Source organism: Dermacentor andersoni, chromosome 11, assembly GCF_023375885.2.
Source record: "Dermacentor andersoni chromosome 11, qqDerAnde1_hic_scaffold, whole genome shotgun sequence".
In the NCBI taxonomy this organism is placed as follows: Eukaryota; Metazoa; Arthropoda; class Arachnida; order Ixodida; family Ixodidae; genus Dermacentor; species Dermacentor andersoni.
Genome location: NC_092824.1, coordinates 122,241,100 through 122,262,268, shown reverse-complemented (window position 1 = coordinate 122,262,268; position 21,169 = coordinate 122,241,100). Strand labels below are relative to the sequence as shown.

Sequence of the window (21,169 nt, the reverse complement as noted above, 5' to 3'; positions counted from 1 at the left end):
TTGGCCGCAATCCATTGCAAAATATGCATAGGCCGACACTGCAATGAGGCCACACATGGTAACCAAGCAGTTACCGTGGGTAGCCACTATGAACGCTGGTGCAGTCTGCAGCCGGCCACTTAACCCCTCTAGACAAGTGTGTTCAGTCTGTACTTGTACTTAATCACACTTTTACTGTCTATATCTTAAAGGGTCTCTCTACGCTGACATGACGACACCACTTTTTTGCTATAGTCACAGCATGTCAAACAGCCTTTAGAATTGAGTAAATACTCTAATCAGAGATTATGAGCCATGGTTATTGCTTGAAAATATTTCTCAGGCAGGCTGAAAATAGGTGTTTTCGACAGGAGATGGCATGTGTTCAACACATTCACTATCCCCTAAACTCTGCCATAAGGGTCAGGTGCACGCATGCTGACTGAAGAAGTTCAAATTTTCTGGCAAAGGCCAATATTAGGATCAAAATATTTAAAGTTCACTCATATAGAAATGCATGAACACCATTCAGGACCCGTTGTTGAGATCGAATTAAACAAGAAATCGAACCAACTGACTTTGAATTAACAGACATACCTGCAAAGTATCTTACAGTTCAAGGTTGTCTGTCTTTTGTAAATGTAACCAAGCCTGATGCACAGCACTGGGAGGATTGTGACACCACTTCACCTTTCGAGGGACAGCCCCCAGGCAATGCAACGAACGTCAGGCGGCAGCCCCATGGGTTGCAGCATTTCCGGGCGGAAGAGACCCGAGTTGCCCACTTCGACCCAGCGACCAAGGCCCGGGTGGAAGGCAAAGACTTCCATGGAAGGCTCTGTGTACGGGTTGTAGGCTGGCTTGAAGCGCACCCGCTCCATGCCGAGATGCGCAAAGAAGCCCCCAATCAGTGCTTGAAGGTGGCCCAGCGTCAAGCCCCGGTCGGCCACTAAGCCCTCGACTTGGCAGAACTCAGCGAGGTGCGTAGCATCCAGTGTCTCATTACGAAACACCCGGTCAATGCTGAACAGCTTGCAGGGCACAAAGGGGCGCTGCTGGGCCAGTGCATACAGCATGCGTGCACTCACGGCTGTCGTGTGCGTGCGCAGCAGGTTCTTGCGTGCCTCGCCTTCTAGCCACGGGCTCTGGTAACCCTGAGACCCATGACCCCCCACTGAGTGCACCTGCTTGACAGCCTCCACATACGATGACACCGGCAGCCGATGGCACTCGCTGGGTTCTGCGAGGCACAACAGCAGAGTGCTAAGCTGGTGTGGTTGGAATATTTTTTACAGGAGAGACACGATACTGAAACGCAAACAATGCACACCTTCTAAAGAACGCCCGCTCATAAATATTTTATCTGGGCATATACAGTAGAACCTCACTGATACGATCCCATTATGTACGACTTCCCAGCGCCAATGTTTGCGATCGAGAACACAAAAATAGAATCTAATTGAGTTACACTTATTTATTACCGGTTGACATGTTCCTGGAAAACACAATTTTTCGGCACCAACATTATATACAAACATTGCCAAACCATGATTGTATGATACATTTTCTGGCCACTAGATACCATGTAAACAAGAAAATGAGCAGGGTGCGATAGAGAGCAGTAGCCACCCACCGCGGCAGCTTCACTGCAATACTCACCCGCCAGTCTCACATAAAAATGCCAGCACGCACTCAGTTTCTCATTCTGGTACCAGTATATCTCCTCCCAGGTCGTCGCACGCAATATTCACAGCTACTGCTGCCAACTCTAGTAACATAACCATCTTCACTTATCTGTTTCACAGCCCGGTGCCGTTGGAAGCATACTGCATGTTTTTAATAGGCGATGACCTAAACGTGCCGCCGTTTCATGCTGCAGACTGCGATGTTAGGATAGGTTTTCCGGCTGCTAGATCTCATGTAAAGAAGAAAAGGCATGAGGCACGTGTGATCAAGTACAGTAGCTGCTCGCGGCATCCGCTTCCCCGCTAGACTCGCCCACCCACCTCATGTAAAAATGACAGTGTGCACTCAGTTTCTTATTACGGTGCCAGCAAATCTCCTCCTGGTTTGTTGCAGGCCACATTCATAGCTATCGCCGCCAACCTCATTACGATAAGCATCTTCACCGTTATGTCTTACAGCACATGGAGTTCAGTGCTGCTGGAAGTGTACTGCATACTTTTAGTAGGTGATAACCCAGATGTGCCGCCATTCCCTGCTGTGGGCAGCGCAACGTGAGCGTCACATTTCACTCCGGCAGTATCTGGCGTCGCCCACTAGCTTTTGTTTTGGTTTCTCGTGGCCGTCCTAAAACACTGCGCAATAGCAAAATAACAAAATGCGTCTCAGGCTGCCAGAGCCCCACCAGCTTGACGCACATCGGCATCTCATGCCACAACGATTTGCACAATGTTTCGCGTTACGCAGGTACCAACTACAGTTCAATCTGTCTAATTTTTTTACTTCGGATCGTACGTTTTTTCGATTAGTACATTTTTTCCCGCATTTTTTTTTTTTTCAAGGAAGCACGAATGAGGTTCTACTGTACATTCTCTTGCTCTTGCACCCACTCAATTTGGCAATTTGGCGGGCAATAACACTCATGCTTCCGTTAGTGTGTGTGCACCAACCTATGGCACTTGCAATGGCCATTCCAGTGGCTCACCAGAATGTGCTTGTGTTTGCACTCATCAATCTATGTTACAGACACCACAAGACACAGTGGCTATGGCATTCTGCTGCCGAGCACAAGGTTGCGGGTTCAATTCCCAGACGCAGCAGCCATTTCGATGGAGGTAAAACACAACACGTTTGTGTACTCAAATTTATGTGCACATTACAGAACCCCAGGGGGTCAGAATTAATTCAGAACCCTTCACTATGGCACCTCTCATAGCCCCAATGTTGCCTTGGGACATTAAAGCATAGAAACAAATTAATTAGAAAGCTGGGGGGGGGGGGGGGGGGGGCATGACCGTGCTGCTGTAAGCGTGTATGTGCCAGAAACAATGCTGCACTATAACAACAAAGCAGCTGTGATGCATACAACACAGAGGAAGATTTTCAAGAAGCATGTTCGCATGTTAGCCACCTTTAGAACTCTGTGGCACAGTGGAAAGCACAGACCCTTCCAGCTAACAGAGGTCTGCTGCTCTCATCTATCACGACACATATTGACACGTATATTTGTTTATTTTATTTTCGGGGGCTGCATTTTGCCCACTAACAACTTAATGTTATCATTCAGCACAAGATGTGCCTGCATAAGTTTGAACTTACTCAAATGTTACCGTTCATTCCATCTGTTGTCTATGTTCTCGCCAAACCTTGTGTACTAAGAGTGTATGAGCAACGTGAATAGCATTGCCCTTTTCTGGAAGGTATGCGATATGCTGAAACCTTCGACAAATGATGTATAAAAGCCAATTCACAGATCAGATTTCGATGTTCGATGAGTGTGCTCACCACTATCACTGTGCTACTTGTTCTGCTGGGTACAGGTTAACCCAAAAAACAGTTTCGTGACTTGCATTGCACCACTGTGGTTGTTCACTGGTGCTACAACGTGAAATATCAACTTACAGGAAAAGGAGAAAATCCCTCAGGGCCCTCATCAGCTCCTTCTTCACAATTGAAAAGATATGCTTTGCGCTTACTACAGGGAAGACATCCCTGTGAACATTCCGTACATTTTCCCCTTGTCCCGTTTATAAGCTTCACCTTGTGAACAAAGGGCCCTTAGAGTCCCACAGTGCAGTTTTCCGTCTTCTTTTTCGTGCTTCTCCTTCTTTTAGTTGCTACAGCAAAGAAAAATATATTAAAAGGGCAGGATATTGTGGGTTTAGCCAAACAGAAGATTAGACTAGTTGGTACTGACATAGCAAGATGTACTGTAGCACGGTAGACATGGCAAAAGAGAAAAGTAACGCAGCACCGATTTGTCTTTGTTACCTAGCTTCGTTGTGTGTCACATCTATCGCACTATGGTACATCATATTATTGTAGCTTTAGCACAATATGTCCAAATACAAAGAAGTAATTTAAATTTAAAGGTTAAATTCTTGGGTTTTATGTGCCAAAACCATGATCTTATAAAGCACACCACTGAGGAGGACTTCGGATTGATTTTGACCACCTGGGGTTCGTTAAAGGGACACTAAAGGGCAAATATTAAGTGAAGCTAAAGTGACAGATTAGTGCTCGATAATTTCCAAGGCATCAATATTATCGTGAACAGAGCCCTAATAATCGAGAAAGTAATCTAAATGCAGGACATGGTTAGAGACTCCCCGGGGACCATTCTAGTTGCCCGATGACGAAAGCACTCCTCAGTTAAATTCTGTCGCTAGTACGCAACCATTCATTGCAAAGAACATCCTTGTATTGTATTATAAGTCGAAATAAAATGCTACTTGTCCAGTTTATTTCATTTTTGAAAAAAAGAACTTGAAATTACCCTTTCATTTTTGCTCGACTCCGCGCCACCCATGCTTTCGTGTTTCAGTAGCTTCGCTATCGCATAGTGCTGCGCTGGTTTTGCTGGCTCGCGAAACTCGCACAAACTTCAAGTAGCAGAGAATTACACTTGCATGTGATGTCATGAGGTTGCCCAAACAGTCTACGCCACTTGACCAATAAGCAGCTGCAGCAGCGAACGCGCCGCTCTGTCTTGCCTTGGTGCCGCCATCTGCTGGGCGCCGTTTTACTCGCCAACGGCAGCAAAGGGTGGTGATAGTGTATGCAACGTCACCACTCCCCCGGATGGGTGGAGGCAGATTTGAATTTCAAAAACGGTATTCGGACACTCCAGATACAATTTTCTCGTAAACTAAGTCTTTTCTTGGCCCGAAACAAGCGTTGCGAGGTTTCTGGAATGGTATTTAAACAGTCCACATTGACTTAGTATTTGCCTTTAATGTCCCTTTAACATGCACCTAAATAAGTACATGAGCATTTTTGCATTTTGCTGGCCTATATTTGGCACAAGCTCACACAATGAGTATAACCTGTATATTTGGAAGCTAAAGTGGCCAAGACATTTCCTTTGGTTAAAAACAGTGTGACCTTTTCTTTTTCTTAGCCTCTGCTAACTCTTCTGAAAAGTCATGCTATCTTATAACACTGCACATAGCTAGGTTTATTAAAATGTCAAGCACAGTGAAACCTCCCTAATATGTACAATCAACGAACGATTTTCTGGACGCTCAATTTTTTGGACAAGCCCGATAATTTGAATGGCTTTGCGGCACCAACACAGACTCACAGAGTCAATGTATTTCACGTAATAGTTCTGCAGAAACCCACAAAGTGGAGAGAAGTAATTAATGAAGGGAAAATGAGACATCTACCCAAACGTAGCTGAGTGCTACAAAGGAAATCCATACAGGTTCCTCGAAAGAAAAGCTTCGCAGTTTAAGAAAAATTCGTCCTGGTCTGGTACTCGAACCCGGGACCACTGCCTTTCTGAGGCAGCCGCTCTACCAAACATAGCAGTTAGCTACATTTGGGTGGATGTCTCATTTTTCCTTTATTAATTACTTCTCTCCACCCTGCAGGTTTCCACAGAACTCTTACATCAAGCTTTTGCCTTTGCATCTAATTTGTTGATAAATTCAACTTCACCTGCCGTCTGCTAGCCACCTGGTTAGCTCAGATGCTAGAGCAGCTGCCCCGGAAATGCGGTGGTCCCGGGTTCGAGTCCCACACCAGGACGAATTTTTCTTGAACTGCAAAGCTTTTCTTCCAAAAAACCCGTATGGGTTTCCTTTGTAGCACTTAGCTATGTTTGGGTGGATCCACCTCGCGTGGAAGAGGACCATGGTTCAAATCTCTGTGCCGCGAAATTTTCCACCAGATTAAAAAAAAATCCCCTGTTGATAAAATTCCATAAACAGGCCTGGAGTGCAGCCTGACCCCAGTCACCAGAACCAGTAAACACACTCCCTCACCAGAGCAGAATTGGCCACCCTGGTGCAGTACTTGGCCACAACCTCCTATATGATTACAACAATCAAACCCCGGCCCTCAATCCCCAGCAGCATTACCGATCACGGTGGCAACCGACCAGAAGCAACCGACCACGGCGGCGGTCAGACCTGTGACACAGAAGAGGGTGCTAAGAATCTCTGAATCCGGACAGGCCGCCATAGGAAATTTCCCTGCAGTGGGTGTAGCCAGGCTGATGATAATGATGATGATGATGTATAAGAACGTCTCAAATTTCGGAGACAAGAATTCTTCACCGTCCAACTTTCCAGGCTTTTGGCCATGATCGCAGGTCCAAAACGGCATTCATCAAAGCCCCCACCGCCGCCACCTTGATTGTCTCGCCGCCTCGAACCGGCACTCTAGCATGCAGATCCGCTGCCAGTCATAGCCACCACAGCAGCAACGCTAGGCCTAGCTGCTTCAACGTTCGATATTAAGCTTCTTGCCATTGGGTGCCGTGTTTTTCATTGAAAGAATCCACCATCGTCAGCAATGGCACCGACTCCGCCTTTGTAATTTTTGCCACTGGCTTCGAATTTCTGAAGGCACGACGCATTGCATAATGACGGTTCCCAAAAGTCAGCTTCACCTCAATATATCAGTGTTACGCGGTGAAACATACACACAGTGTTGCGGTGAAGCATACCAAAAGTGGAAAGGACAATTGTCACTGGACACGCCATGTATTCCTTAATTATACACGCGTGCACCCGCAGTCTCGTGTCATAGTATGAGCACCAACATGCCTAATAAGTGTACTGGGAGGCGGTCAGAGCTTTTTCGGATGTGCCTGTGGCGATATGAGCCCTTAGCGGCAGTAAAAGGCATGCATTGTGGGGTTCTCACCCGTGCTCTTGGGACAAGGAACGACGACACAGTAGTGCAAACAATCAAAAGGGCATTTATTGCACCTTTCATAGACTAATGCCTTGCTATCCGAGTTGCTATCCACAAGACATGCCGATTGGCGCGCGACAAATCGCGGAAGTGCGACTCACCGTGACCGGATAACAAGCGAATACGTTTGCCCCATGCTGGACACCAACGCCTGGTCGTTCGCACGTACGGTAACGCGAACGGTGGCGCGTTCGAACGATCGTGTTCGTCCATTCCAGAGTGGGCCTCGCGAGATGGTCTCGCAGAAGCATGAATCGGCGCACGCGCAGAACGTCCGCGCAGCTTTCCGAGCCCCAGCCAAAGAGGAAGTGCCTTCTCCTTTTCGCGCCCAAGTAACCCCGCCGTTAGGTGGCGTTAGCAGAGCAACACTCGCGCCATCTCTCCTGCTACCATGCAAGCGTACCGACCACCGCAGTAAATCCACGCGGCGAAGCCGCATTACAGGAGACGAGAACTATGGAGAAAACATATCAGGAGGCACGATGCATGTTCCGACATGGCCGAAGTTCAGTGGGGAAGCACCTCCTTGAGACCTGTGCTCGGCACCCAGAGGAGGTGCCTCGCCACCGAACTTGGAACATCTGATAAAGGTTGATGCTTGCCGACCAACCTTTACCAGATGCAGGCCACAGCACATCCATAACAAAGTGAAGATGTTTATGGCAACAGGGTTGGCGACGATAGCTCAGTGCACATTGATCGCTATGTTTTTTACTGCGGCGAGCACCACGCCTTTGTGCATTTTCTATGCGTAAAGGCATCACTACACCTGTAGCAAAGCTAGAATCATTGGTAGATCGATCTCTGCACTTTCTGAAGTGGAAGGTTTTAGCATCATAGCGTGACATTGGCCACGCTGCAAGTCAAGATCGTGCAGTTAGCTTCTATACATGATGAAAAGTGATCATAGTATACACTAACCTACAGGCCAGGGTGTCTACCAAGTCGACATTTCCAAATTCCCTGAGTTTTCCAGGTTTTCCCTGAGTGACGCAGAACTATGTTTTATGTCAAGACGGGCCGACACCATGTCGCCCGGTGCTGTCACTCTCTAGTAAGCATATGAAAAAAAATTTTAACTGCATCATACACTACCCCCCCTCCCCCGAGAATGCCAGCACTCTAGTGCTCACAGTGCTAAGCATGGAGCACTTGTTTTTTTTTTTTCACTGTCAAAAACAACTTGAAATGCAGAAAAATATTGATAAGCTTTACATTAAAGGGCATAAATTTCATAACACTGCAAACAACATTCTTTTAGAAATGTTCGTGGAACACCCGTTATCAACAGAATGCTCCAATTTCAAACAACATTTTCTAAATCAAGATAACCATCCATGAATTCTTCCAAATACAATAAGCAGGATGTCTACCAAGTTGACATTTCCAAATTCCCTGAGCTTTCCAGGTTTTTCCCAAGTGTCTTTGCAAAATTCCTTGGGTGACGCAGAACTATGTTTTATGTCAAGACGGGCTGAAACCATGTCACTCGATGTTGTCACTCTCTAGTAAGCATGTGAAAAAAAAAATTAAAGAAGGATGACTTAGTCCAGTTTGAATACTAAGGAGTAGTGTTTATGTTATTCAAAAATAGAATAGAAGGGAGGGGTTAGTAATATGCACAGCAAATAAAATATCTTAGAAAAAAATTGCAAATCGAGTCGGACATTCTCAAATACGAATAAAAGGAAGATGCATACAGAAGCAAATATTCTCGAATATGAGCTATTTCTATCAACTGACAGCAAACTCCGTGGTATGAGGCCTGAACTTCATCACAATTTAGATTTTCTCTCAACAGCTCGTAAGTCAGCCTCAACTGTCCTGACATACTGTCAGCCCGCACATGACACCTCAGTGTTTTTGTACTCAGTACTCATTGAAGAGCAAAACAAGACGTAATTTAAGTACCACCAATGGAAGCCCCATAGGGCTTGCCTTTTATTTACCGATTTTCTTTTTTTTATACTTTATCTTTCTTTGCTCTGCCAAAGACAAGCGTCAATGTTTTGGTGCTGGCTACGGAGCCAACTCGCGAGCAAATGTGCATGGAGGTCACACACACTGCCACAGGAAACCTGTACGTCACATGAGACAGCTTCGTCCTAGTACAGCAACACTTTAACTCTTTTGCTGCAGTGCCAATCCAATATCAATCAATCTGATCGATGCATTCCAATTCGAATTTTTGAGCACCTGCATGGTTTGAAGCACGTAGCGCCACCTATGCGGTAGTTTCAGAAACACAAAACCAGGATCAGTTTTGGGTTGCTCTTTCTGCGCAGCTTCGATTTATCAGCTCAGCGCAAAGCTCAGAGTCGTTAAGTGCTCACATTTAATGTGGCGTCATCATCGCACGCTAACATTCCTAAAAGGCGTCACACTTATCACATGTCGGGCACATCTAGAGTGGATTTTTCAGAAGGAAACAGCAGTAATGAGCTTGAAGATATCGCAAATTCATCGCATTTCAGCACCGATGATGAGGACGCATCCAATCAAGCCAACACGTCCAACAGGTAAGCTTCGGGAGTATGCACTGCACACATATTTGGCTTTTGTAAGTGGCTATGAAGGAATAAGTGTGTACTCACAGTTATAATTACACGGACCCGATCTCTTTCCAGCAGCTGTAAAATGCCTACAGTTTTTCTCAAGGCAAGAGAGAACCGATGGATGACCTCAATGTGGCACTGTACAGTAGCGCAAAACACTTTGAGCAGGATTTGGATTTCTTCCACCTCTTCTTTACTGCAGAGCTCATCAACATGATTTGTGAGAATACCAACAAATATGCTTGGGTCCACATCTTGGGAGAGGCAAACATACGCTGAAAAGGATGCCTCATGGAAAAATAGCGGTCTCCATGAAATGATGCAGTGCGTAGTTATTCTCATCGACATGGGCAATGTGCATTTGCCTCACCTGCATCTCTACTGGAATACATTAGAGCTATTTTCTGGGCTCGTTCCACCTAAGATTATGCCCAGAAGCAGGTTCTTTGCATTTCTGGCTTTTTTGAGCGACATGGACCATGAGAAGACTGACCCCACCAGTGATGGCAAGCTGCTCAGAATTGCATTTCTACTTCAACACATCAACCACGTGCCTTTGCAGCTTTTCCAGCCATACCGTAAGTGGTTTATTGATGAAAGGATGGTAAATTCCACAGGCTGACCTGTAATTTGTCAATATTTGCATGATAAGTTGGTCAAATGGGTTTATAAGCTCTAGGTCCTTACAGACTCGAGTACCGGCAACACTGTTCAATTCAATGTTTACACCTAACAACATGAAAGGCCAAGTTCAAATGGACTTATTTTTGACGTTGTGACCTGTCTGTGTGAAGCATATTTGGATCAAGGATACATCATATTTCTAGACAACCTTTACATGTCAGCCTCTCTCTTACGTCTTCTTGAGTGAAAAATCCTCTCGTGTGAAACAACACGAGAAGATTGTTGTGGGTTCCCTTCCTAATTCAAGTACTTCAATAGGGGGAAGAAAGCAAGATGAGGAGACATTCGCTGGCTGCTATGCCAAGATGTTATTACATGCAATGGAAAGACAGGCGAGTGGTCAATATGATGGACACTACCCCTACTGCCGATAGTTATGTGCCTGCAACGTGCAAAGAGACAAGAGGAAACTAATGGGCAGAGGTCCCCATGAGTAGGCCACTTTTGATTGAAAAGTATAAATCAGGCACGCTTAGCATGGACACGTCTGACCAGCTGATTGTGTCGTACAATGTGCTGATGAAGTGTGTTGCATGGTGGAAGACTTAGTTCTTCGACTGCACTGATATTGCAGTTTTCAAACATTTTATTTTTTTTTTCTAGGCACACAGGGAACAGCACCCTGAGATAGAGGAGCTGTCAAAAAAGTCCATCTGTGGCCTGCTGGCCTTCAAAACTGTCAGCCAGATGCTTGGAATCGGCGACACCCTCCTCTCCACCCGCTCAGGAGACAGAGGACATGTCTTAAGTGCAAACTCTGCTATGAGAGATAGGATGTGGAGCAGAAGATGGAAGTCACGAACTTTGTGGTGTACACTAGTGTTTCATTCCAACAAAGGACTGCTTCGGGGAATGACATGCCAAGCTCTGAGGCTAACTTTTTTTTTTGTTGAGGAAGAAACTATTTTACAAAGCTTCCTACAATGTGTAGTACCTTCTTGTAGCACAATAGGCTACAAAACGCATATTCTGACATGTTTTATTGTCATTACTTTTTTTTTTTTAAGTATCACTCATACCCATGCCACAAGGGTACAAGAAATGGCATTCAGTAGTTAAGGCCTTAAGTTTCTGAATGACATTTTTTTCGGCGAAGCTGCCACATGTCCAAATTTAATGACATTTGACCCGATGATGTCGATGAGTGCGTCTTCTGAAGTGAAAAATGTTAGGGTATGAATTAAAAATAAATAAGCATTTACAAGTTTAAACTGTCGTAATAAACAGTGAAATAAAAGACTAAGCGTACTATGGCACGGTAGCTTGAGTTTCTTGCTGTATTTTAGAATCAACCATAGCAACTGTGGCCAATGTATGTCAAATCCGAAGCCCAGAAACAATATGGCGCCAGCCGCAGCGAGACCGTCGCAACGCCAACCTGAAGAAGTTCGTCTTATCACGCATAGTCCGTAAACACAAAGACTGCATGTGAACAGCCTGCACGGGATGAAAGGCTACCATGCAACAAATGCAACCCATCCCCACGCAACTTTCGTCTGCTTCACAGGTTGCCAACCTTGTGCGCAGCTTCGCTAGCTGCAACAATCCTTGTGTTCTCACAGATTGTTTACTATAAATCAGAAGGTTTCTTCTCGTAAAAGTGCTAATTGTACTTCAAAGTTACGTATAAATGTTTTCTTACAGGTTTAAACGTTTCAAATACTTTACTTACACTGAGAAAGGCGTACTCTTGACGCCATGGCTTGCGAAGCTGTAAAATGCGTAATGCATTTTTCAGTCGAATGAGTTCTGGTGAACGCATTAAAGAATGAATGGCATTAAGGCGAATGCCATTTGATTCGCTCGTGTGGCACCACGCAAATGGCATTAAATAATAAAGCATTAGGAAGTTAATGCCATTTTCTGTGCCCGGGTGGCACGGGTATCAGTTTTCGATAATGAAGTTGTGCTTGCTACACAAAGTCCGACGCTCTAAAATTCTTTTGTTGCAACATGTAATAAATATGTGCATGGTACTTAAGCTATTCAAAAGACAATTTCCTTAGCTACATTTTCATATCCTGCAACGCAACGAGGGCCTTTATATTTGCTTCCCAAATAATTTTCTTGCACCTTGTAAAAACAGCCACTTTTTCCCGTGGTAATGAAAGTTCATCCTTTGGATGTCCGTGTTTTCTTTTCTGAAGTGCAAGCAATTCAATTTCTGACAAAGTAACAAATTACCAGGCTTTAAATTCAAATGCTATTTAGTGGTTATATGTCACAGAACATTTTACAATTAAGTCTGAAAATGTAAAAACAATAAAGACATGCTAATTAAGGGTTTTATATAGGATAACTAGTGTTCCTCAGGCGACATGGCCTCTTGCGTGCTGTTGTCATTTACTGAGGACACTTCGTAATCAACATTGAAGCTCTCTGAAGAACTTCTTGACATTCTGCAATGTTCTATGTTCTTGAATTTCTTGCATCATTAAAAAAACATGCAGGCTTTCGGCACTGGTTCGCCATGTCAGAAAACGGCAGACAGAGAGGCGAGATAATTTATTTGAAAGAAGGCAGAGAGGTCGGCCTGAGCTAACGCTCTCTAGCCTGCTCAACATTCAATTAACTCCAACAGCCCAAAAGCTTTGTTATGCCATCTGATGTACAAAAATTCACACAGAATCTCCTCTGGGAGTTGTCTAAGTATGCATAAGCATTGTGCCACTTGCTCGTTTCCACACAGCACAGTGTCATTATCAATATTATGAAACGTGACCCGACCAGCATAAATGATAGCGCTGCAACGACACATGCGGTGGCCGGCGGCACAATTGAATTGATGACGTAAGCAGACTACTGCAGGTGACAGCACCAAGTGTGCTGATGACGTTCCCACCATTATAAGCTGTTATCGCTATCTAGCGGCTTACGCATCCACATCAAACCATTATCAACTGTGATCAACCGTACTCTGGTGGCAGCTGCGCACGGGGCGGCCACACAGGGTTGTGTTCTCACCACTTAGTTCGCGTTGAAGTGAGAGGCAGCACAAAGGTGAATTGACTCGCTGCTGAGGGCCCTATCTAGAAAGTGACGTCTCATGTGATGGATGGATGGGTTTCCTCGTTGGGTAAGCATAGAAATGCTTACGCATTTAAAAAGAAAACATTGGCGGCCAGACAAATGTATACTTGAGCATGGCACTTGAAGCAGCCAGATTAATACGCACCCTTCAGGAAGAAGGTGTCGTGGGCATCTCTTGCTGGATGCTGCTGTGGCTGGAAGAGGGCATCAAAGTTCCAGAAGGCATTCTCCACATAGCGCGCTGTCGACATCTCTGTAAAACCCATCTCCAAGAAGACTTGACGCACCTCGGAGCGCACCTGCACAATACACATGGGCTGCATTTTAAGCTCCCACAACAGCTCAGCTAGAAGAAGCTGTTTGCAGTGTAGCTGCGTGGCAAAACAACTTGCACCATCTCTGCATGCTAGACTAACGCAAAATTGCACCTCTGCTAAATTTCTGGGACTCTTATTTTGCTGTAGCACAAGCTGAACGACAAGGACAACATAAAGGCACATTTGACACACACAGCACTGTGTGTGTCAAATGTTCGTTTCTGTTGTCCTTGTCGTTCAGCTTGCACTACAAATAAATAAGATATGCCGTGCCAACAAACCCCTATTGCTATCCTTCTGCAACTCCTTCACCGACCACAGTAACTTGGTAGTTATTGGATCCTACTGCAGAACACAAGGCCTTGAGTTCTCAGTCACTGTAGCTGCATACAAATGACCGTGGAATGCAAAAGCATCTGTGTACTTATTTTGGTGCACATTAACCGCTTAAGTGCTTTGGACAAGCCCAGCTTGTCAACGGCATGCTAGTAAGCTCCATGGTAATATTTCAGTTTTCAAAATAATTTTGACAGAGAGAATCACTTGGGTGTTTTTTTCTACTATATAGATGGCAGCATTTTTTCACCACTCAAAGGATGCATTTATGCAGTCATTTTTGAGGCAGCGGTTGTGGCAACTAGAGCCTGTGCTGATTGCTTCCTATTTGCTCTGCAGTTGTCTGGATGCACCTGCCCTCAAGGCACGTGTGCGATGCAGCAACTGTCAAGTCCAACAGCCATAGCAGTGGCTACGACTGTGACGTCAGCATCCGGAAGAGGGCGCTTGCTAGCTTGACGTCACCAACGAGGATTGAAAAGGAAGCTGCCCTGAAACCTGCATCATTTTTGAGGCACCAGTTGCGGCAACTACAGCCTGTGCCAATTGCTTCCTACTTGTTCTGCAGGTTGACGTCTTTGTTTTCTACACGCGACTGTACATTCCTTCTTACCACAACTGATGCCTCATAGTATGTGTTCCTCTTTTTTGTGTGTGTATTTGCTATCTTTGCTGACCATGCCGTCCAATGCAGAGCTGGTGAAAAAAATTGAATTGCTTGGGTCATTGCTTCGCTGTAGTCTTGACACTCTCGCTAATGATTTAACAGTTAAATTAAGGAGATGATAGCTTGGGAAGCCCTCAGGGAACATACGTCCCTAGGTGAAAGTGTGCGACTTCTGTGCGACAGTTCTGACTCTATCAAAGTGAAAAAGGATGAATTGACACTAACAAGGAACTGGTTCCACTGGTTATGCAAAACGAAGCACTAACCATAAGAGCTGCAGAACTTGAGCAGCATTCGCGGCTAAATAATGTTGAAATTAAGGGCGTACCAGTCAGTCAGAGAGAGGACTGTGCGGCCAGTGTCAAGTGGATGGGTGAAGCAATTCGATGTCCTGTCACACCCAGCGACTTTAATGCAATTCGTCGTGTCTGAACTAAATCAGATGAAAAGAACATTGTCGTGAGGTTTTGTTGCCGGGACAAGAAAAACTACTTTGTCCGTAAAGCATATAAGGCCCATCTGAATACTTCTGATGTTGCCTTCTCTGGTAGCTGTGATAGGGAAATTTTTGTGAATGATCACCTGTCTCCCGAGAACAAAAGATTGTTTGCCGAGGCCCTTACACCGAAAAAGCACAGAAATGGCAATTTCTGTGGACAGACAATTGCAATATCAAGGTCTGCAAATCTAGTGATTGCAGGGTATATCCTACTGTGAAAGAAAGTGATCTAAGCATCTTTACTTAGCCACTTCGTTTTTTGTTCATTTTTGTTCTGAACACTTTTTAACTTCTATCCTTTTATCATGGCCCTGCTATCTCCTGAAGAGGTGAAGCACGTGCTAGCTGAAAGTAATTGTTCCCTTGCTCATTTTAACGCACGAAGGCTACACAAAAATTCAGATGATCATTTGCATCTCTGAAACTTGGTTCTGCACTTATAACAAGAACCTTTTCAGCCTGCCATCATACGAAGCTCAGTTACTGTCACCATTCGTCAGGTAGTTATGGTGGCTCAGCAATTGTTTCAGATCTTCCCTACACCCGCTGACAAGATCTTTCTTCAAACATCATACATTGTGAATCTGCATGGATTGAACTAGATCATTCTTTTTTAATGACAAGAACAACATTGTTCTGGGCTGAATTTACCGCTCTCCTCCCTTGAATGTTATGGATTTCATTTTAGGCCTTGACACCATTTTGCATAATATATCATCTGAAAGCAAATGTGTTCTCGTATTTGGAGACATCAACATTAACTTGCTCAATATTCAAAATACCGTGTACACAGAATATTCTCATGGTTTCAGTGGCTAGGGTATTGAATATCTAATCTCCCACTAGATATCCTCTTTCTGGTGGTGCTTCATTGCTGGATCATGCGCTTTGTAATTTCTTGCCTTCTCCCTATGCTGGAGTAATTGATGTGAACATTGCTGATCATTATCCCATATTTCTAGTATTCAACATGGTGAAGCCTGTGCTCTTGAGACAAGGGAACGACAACACAATAGTGCAAACAATCACAAGGGCATTTATTGCACCTTTCATACACTAATGCCTGCTAGCCAAATTGCTATACACAGAACATGCCGAGGGGCACATGACAAATCTAGAAAGTCCAACTCACCGCGATCGGATAGCGAGTGAATATGTTCACCCCATGCTGGACACCAACACTTGGTCATTTGACTGTCAAACGGTGGCGCGTTCTAACAATCATGTTCGTCCATTCCGGTGTCCCGCTTCTAGGTCTTGCGAGACGGTTTCGCAGAAGCATTGATCGGCACATGCGCAGAATGTATACACCACTTGCCGACCCCGTGCCAAAGAGGAACCATCCTCTCTCTTTTGTGCCCAAGTAACCCCACCGTTAAATGGCGTTAGAAGCGCAATACTAGCGCCATCTATCGTACTAGGCTGCAGCGACACCGATCGCCACCGTAAAGCCATGTGGCAAAGCCGGATTACAGGAGCCATGCGAGGACAACATCAGGGCACGCGTGAGAGTAGCGCATCCCTACAAGCCCTTTATTTATTTAAACATACTGCAGACCCTTTTTGGGCCCATGCAGGAGTGTTTATAGGGATTATTGTGTTTAAAACAAAAATACAAAAAATAAAGTCAGTTTTCTCACATTAAAAAAAGCAAATGACTAAACAAAAAAGCCCATGTTCTGAATGAAATTAACCAACGAATCTACGGACATACACACTACTGCATCTTCTGGCAATTTATTCCACAAGGAAATGGCACTTAGAAACAGGGAGTACTTGCGGATATCTACACGGTTGATTGGTTGTCGAAATATTTTACTGTGGTTAGTTCTTGATGAATACTTGAAGGCAAGGTGTAAGTATCATGAATTTCTAATATTGAAATGACCGTGAAACAGTAGGTACAAAAACTTTAACCTTGATATGGTTCGGTGTTGTGACAGCGTTTGTAAATTAGCTCAGTTGATTAGGTTAGTAGCGTTAGTTTGATGTGAATAATCTGGGAAAACAAGCCTTACAGCTAATTGAGTGTGGCAATCATGTATGTGAAATTTAGAGGATGCTTCTTATTGGTGAATGTGATGCTTTACGTTTTGCTTGTATTTAACTGCATTCCCCAAGTCGTACACCAAGCATAAATTGAAACTAGGGAGCTATTAAGGAGAATTTGGTCTTGAAGTTTTTTCACTGTTTTGTACACGACACAATCGTCTGCAAAGAGACGAATTTCCATAGATGAAGGGACACAGTAATGAATATCATTTATGTAAATGAGAAACAAAAGAGGTGCGAGAACTGAACTTTGGGGGTCCAGGTTTTGTGAAACGTATTCACCTATTTTAACACATTGTTTCCTGTCCTTTAGATAGCAGGAAATCCGTGACACTATGTTAGAATCAATGTCAAATGCTAATAATATTGTTATAAGGTCATCCTGAGGAACAACATCAAACGCCTTAGAAAGGTCCAAAAATATTGCGTCTATCTGATTGCCCTCATTAATTGTGTTAGCAATGTCATGAGTAATTTCAGCAAGCTGCGTGACAGTCGAAAGTCCTGTTTTGAAACAGTGTTATTTTTCATAATGGAGGTTATAATTTTTTAAGTGTGAGATGATGGCTTTAAAGATGATGTGTTCCATCACTTTGCAGCTTATGCAAGTTAACGATATTGGTTGACAGTTCTTTAGTTCAGTTTTAGAACCAGATTTATGTATTGAAATTATTTTTGCACAGCGCCACTCATACGGAATTACTAGTGCTTGTAAAGACCTTGTGTAGATTATATACAGATATCTAGACACCCAGTCAGCGTATCGGGTTAAAGATGTATTTGAGATAGAATCTGGACAAGGTAATGGACACTTAATCATGTTACTTCTCTATTTGACCAGTGTAGCGAAGAGAGACGCTAGGGGGTTCAGCGCTACTGGCTCTAAATGCTAGTGGGTCGAGCGCTCCTGCTCAGCAACGGCTCTCGTGCTTGGAAGCTGTGACTGGCCTGCCCGTCGACGTTGCGCTGCTCCGAGCTCTGCCAAATAAACACCTTTAGAATTGGTGGAGTGGGCGGGGTACCCTCAGACGATCATCGTGGAACTCCGGTCCCGTACCCTACCATCTACCATGCCCCAAGACACCTCCCAGCAAACGCCTCCTCCTGCACCCACTGCGTGTCCCGGGGTGCCTCGTCATCGCGACCCTCCTATCTATGCTGAAGCGGACGACACTGATGTGGACGAATGGCTCACGGCGTACGACAGGGTAGGCGACCATAACAAGTGGGACGAAGCGGCCAAACTGAGCCATGTTCTGTTCTATCTTGCTGGAGTGGCCAGCCTGTGGTATAACAACCATCAAGCAGAGTTCCAGACATGGTCGGAATTTAAGACTTCCCTCGCCGATGTATTTGGTCGCCCTGCTGTTCGCAAGCTGCGAGCCGGGCAACGTTTGCGAGAACGAGCTCAACAGCCAGGCGAAACATTCACCAGTTATATCGAAGATGTCCTGGACCTACGCAGGGAAGTCGATTCGACCATGGCGGAGTCTGATCGAATTCGAAACATCCTGAAGGGCATAGAAGACGACGCCTTTAACATGTTGCTGGCCAAAAGTCCACGCTCTGTGGCTGAAATTGTCACACTGTGCCAGAGCTATGTAGAACTCCGCAGGCAGCGGTTACTGACCCGTCGATCTCTACCGCGTGACAAACACCTCGCTGGTTTGGCTACCATGTCCAACCAGGCAGCGTTGCTCGCAGAAATTAAGGCGTTCGTCCGCGAGGAAGTTGCCCGGCAACTCTCTTTGATGAATTTTGCACAGCCACAGTCGGTACATGCGCCTACGCCAAGTTTTGCGCCTCCACTTCGCCGCGTCATAGCGCAAGAACTGCACGAGTTTTGCCTGAGCACCACCAGCGTGTTCCTGCGGCTGCGCCTGACAGCTACGCCGAAGTCATGGCCAGGCCCCAACAGATCCCGACAGCTGTGCCACTCAGCTACGCGGAAGTCGTCACCCAGCCTCAACAACTCCCTCAACGGGGACCTCTCACGTACGCCGAAGTCCTCGCTATGCCCCGACAACAGCCTGCTATGCAATCACTTCACCAGCCGCCACGTCCAACGCGTCCTTCCACATGGATGGGACCTGCCGCAACGACTCGGTGGCGTACAGCGGACAATCGAACGATATGTTTCGCGTGCGGCTATGCAGGCCACGTCGCACGCCACTGTAGTCGCGTGCAGTCGCCTAGTGCTACACCATATGTGCCAACTTCTATGGCGGGTTCTCCGCGCCCTTATTACGACGACGAACCTCAGGCTGTGTCACCACCATTCCGCCGGTCCACCAACAGCCGCCGCTCAACTTCTCCACGCCGATGCTCCCCATCACCGATGCGGCCTCATCCCAAAGCTCGGGATGAGGAAAACTAATCGTCGCAGTCCACGAGGCAAGGGCTGCGACGCCGTCGAAACGCGGAGGTCCTCAACGTAGCCCGACCAATGTGATAGACGTGTTAGTTGACGGTGTGCGCACATATGCCCTCGTGGATACCGGAGCCGCTGTATCAGTTATGGACGCAAAGCTTTGTCGCTTCCTTCGAAAGGTTATGACGCCCATTGTTGGATTCGCCCTCCGCACAGCAGGCGCACAGCGTATTCACCCGATTGCGGCGTGCACCGCTCGTGTTCGCATCGAGGACGTTGTATACGCCGTCGAATTTATTGTGATTTCCTCGTGTTCCCACGAAGTTATCCTGAGGTGGGACTTTTTCGCCCGCCACGATGCCGTCATTTATTGCGCACGGGCGGAACTAGAACTGTTGCCGATCTCAGATATGACGCTTGCCGATAATGCTACTTTTGCGAACAAACTACTTGTTAGGCATGACACCAACGTTCCTTCCAACTCGTCAGTGATTGTACCAACGCACTGCAGCGGCCTCTCTGACGTCATCGCACTACTTTTTCCGTCGGGCCGCTTTTATACTCGAAAAGGTCTGCTGCTGCCTTTTGCGACTGTGAACGTCAAACAGGGCTCCACAGCTATTTTTGTCTGTTACCCCTTCTCACACCCTGTGATGCTGCTTCAAGGCGAATGTCTTGGCCACGTGGAAGTGATCGATGCCGTACAAATTACGGATATTCCCGAAGACACGTCCTGCGCCAGTTACAACACGCTCGGGTCTCTCTCTATGTCCGACCCTTTGCCCACAGGTGTGTTCGATTCATCTATTGCCGATGGCCTCACCCCACCTCAGCGTTCGCAGCTTCTGCGCATCTTAGAAGAATTTCGTTCTTTTGATGTCGGGCAACCTTCCCTGGGCCGGGCGTCTGCTGTCATGCACCATATTGACACTGGCTCCCAACCGCCATTGTGGCAATGACCATATCGCGTCTCTGCCACAGAACGTCGTGTGATTAATGAGCAAGTGGACGATATGCTTCGCCGCGAAGTGATCTGACCCTCGAACAGTCCATGGACATCCCCTGTCATACTTGTTATGAAAAAAGACTGCTCGGTACGGTTCTGTGTAGACTATCGGCGCCTGAACAAGATCACTCGCAAGGATGTATACCTGCTGCCGCGAATCGATGACGCCATCGATAGCCTACGAGGAGCAGAATTCTTTTCATCTCTAGATTTACTCTCCGGCTATTGGCAAGTACCCATGACTGACGTCAATAGGCCGAAGACAGCCTTTGTCACACCCCACGGCTTATACGAATTTAACGTCATGCCGTTTGGACTTTGTAATGCACCAGCAACCTTTGAACGCATAATGGACACAGTTCTCCGCGGTTTGAACTGGCACACATGCTTATGTTATCTCGACGACGTTGTTGTTTTTGCCTCTGACTTCACCACGCACCTTCAACGCCTACGGCGAGTTTTGACGTGCTTAGCAAACGCTGGCCTCCAACTGAACCTAAAGAAGTGCCGATTTTTAGCGCGGCAGCTCGCGATACTAGGTTACGTCGTCTCGAAGGATGGAATCCTCCCCGATCCAGACAAACTTCGTGCCGTAGCTGAATTTCCTAAACCGACGTCCGTTAAAGAACTGTGCAGTTTTGTAGGTTTGTGTTCCTACTTCAGGTGCTTCATTTGCAATTTCGCCGCCATCATATCGCCCCTGACGAAGCTCCTTGGCAGCAATGGATCTCTCCATTCGTGGTCGTCCGAGTGCAACGAGGCGTTCACTAAGCTCCGTCGTTTGC

The 21,169-nt window shown here is 45.9% G+C and overlaps 1 protein-coding gene across 1 annotated transcript in view; it reads right to left on the bottom strand.

Annotated features, from left to right (window-relative positions):
- Positions 1 to 21,169, bottom strand: part of alpha-PheRS (phenylalanine--tRNA ligase alpha subunit) — an 89,126-nt gene that overhangs the window by 32,745 nt on the left and 35,212 nt on the right. Inside the window, exons 4-5 of the mRNA XM_050186135.3 lie at positions 13,282 to 13,435; positions 670 to 1,219 (exon numbers count right to left, since the gene is read on the bottom strand). Of these exons, the coding sequence (XP_050042092.1) occupies positions 670 to 1,219; positions 13,282 to 13,435 (704 nt within the window). The remainder of the gene's footprint in view (positions 1 to 669; positions 1,220 to 13,281; positions 13,436 to 21,169) is intronic.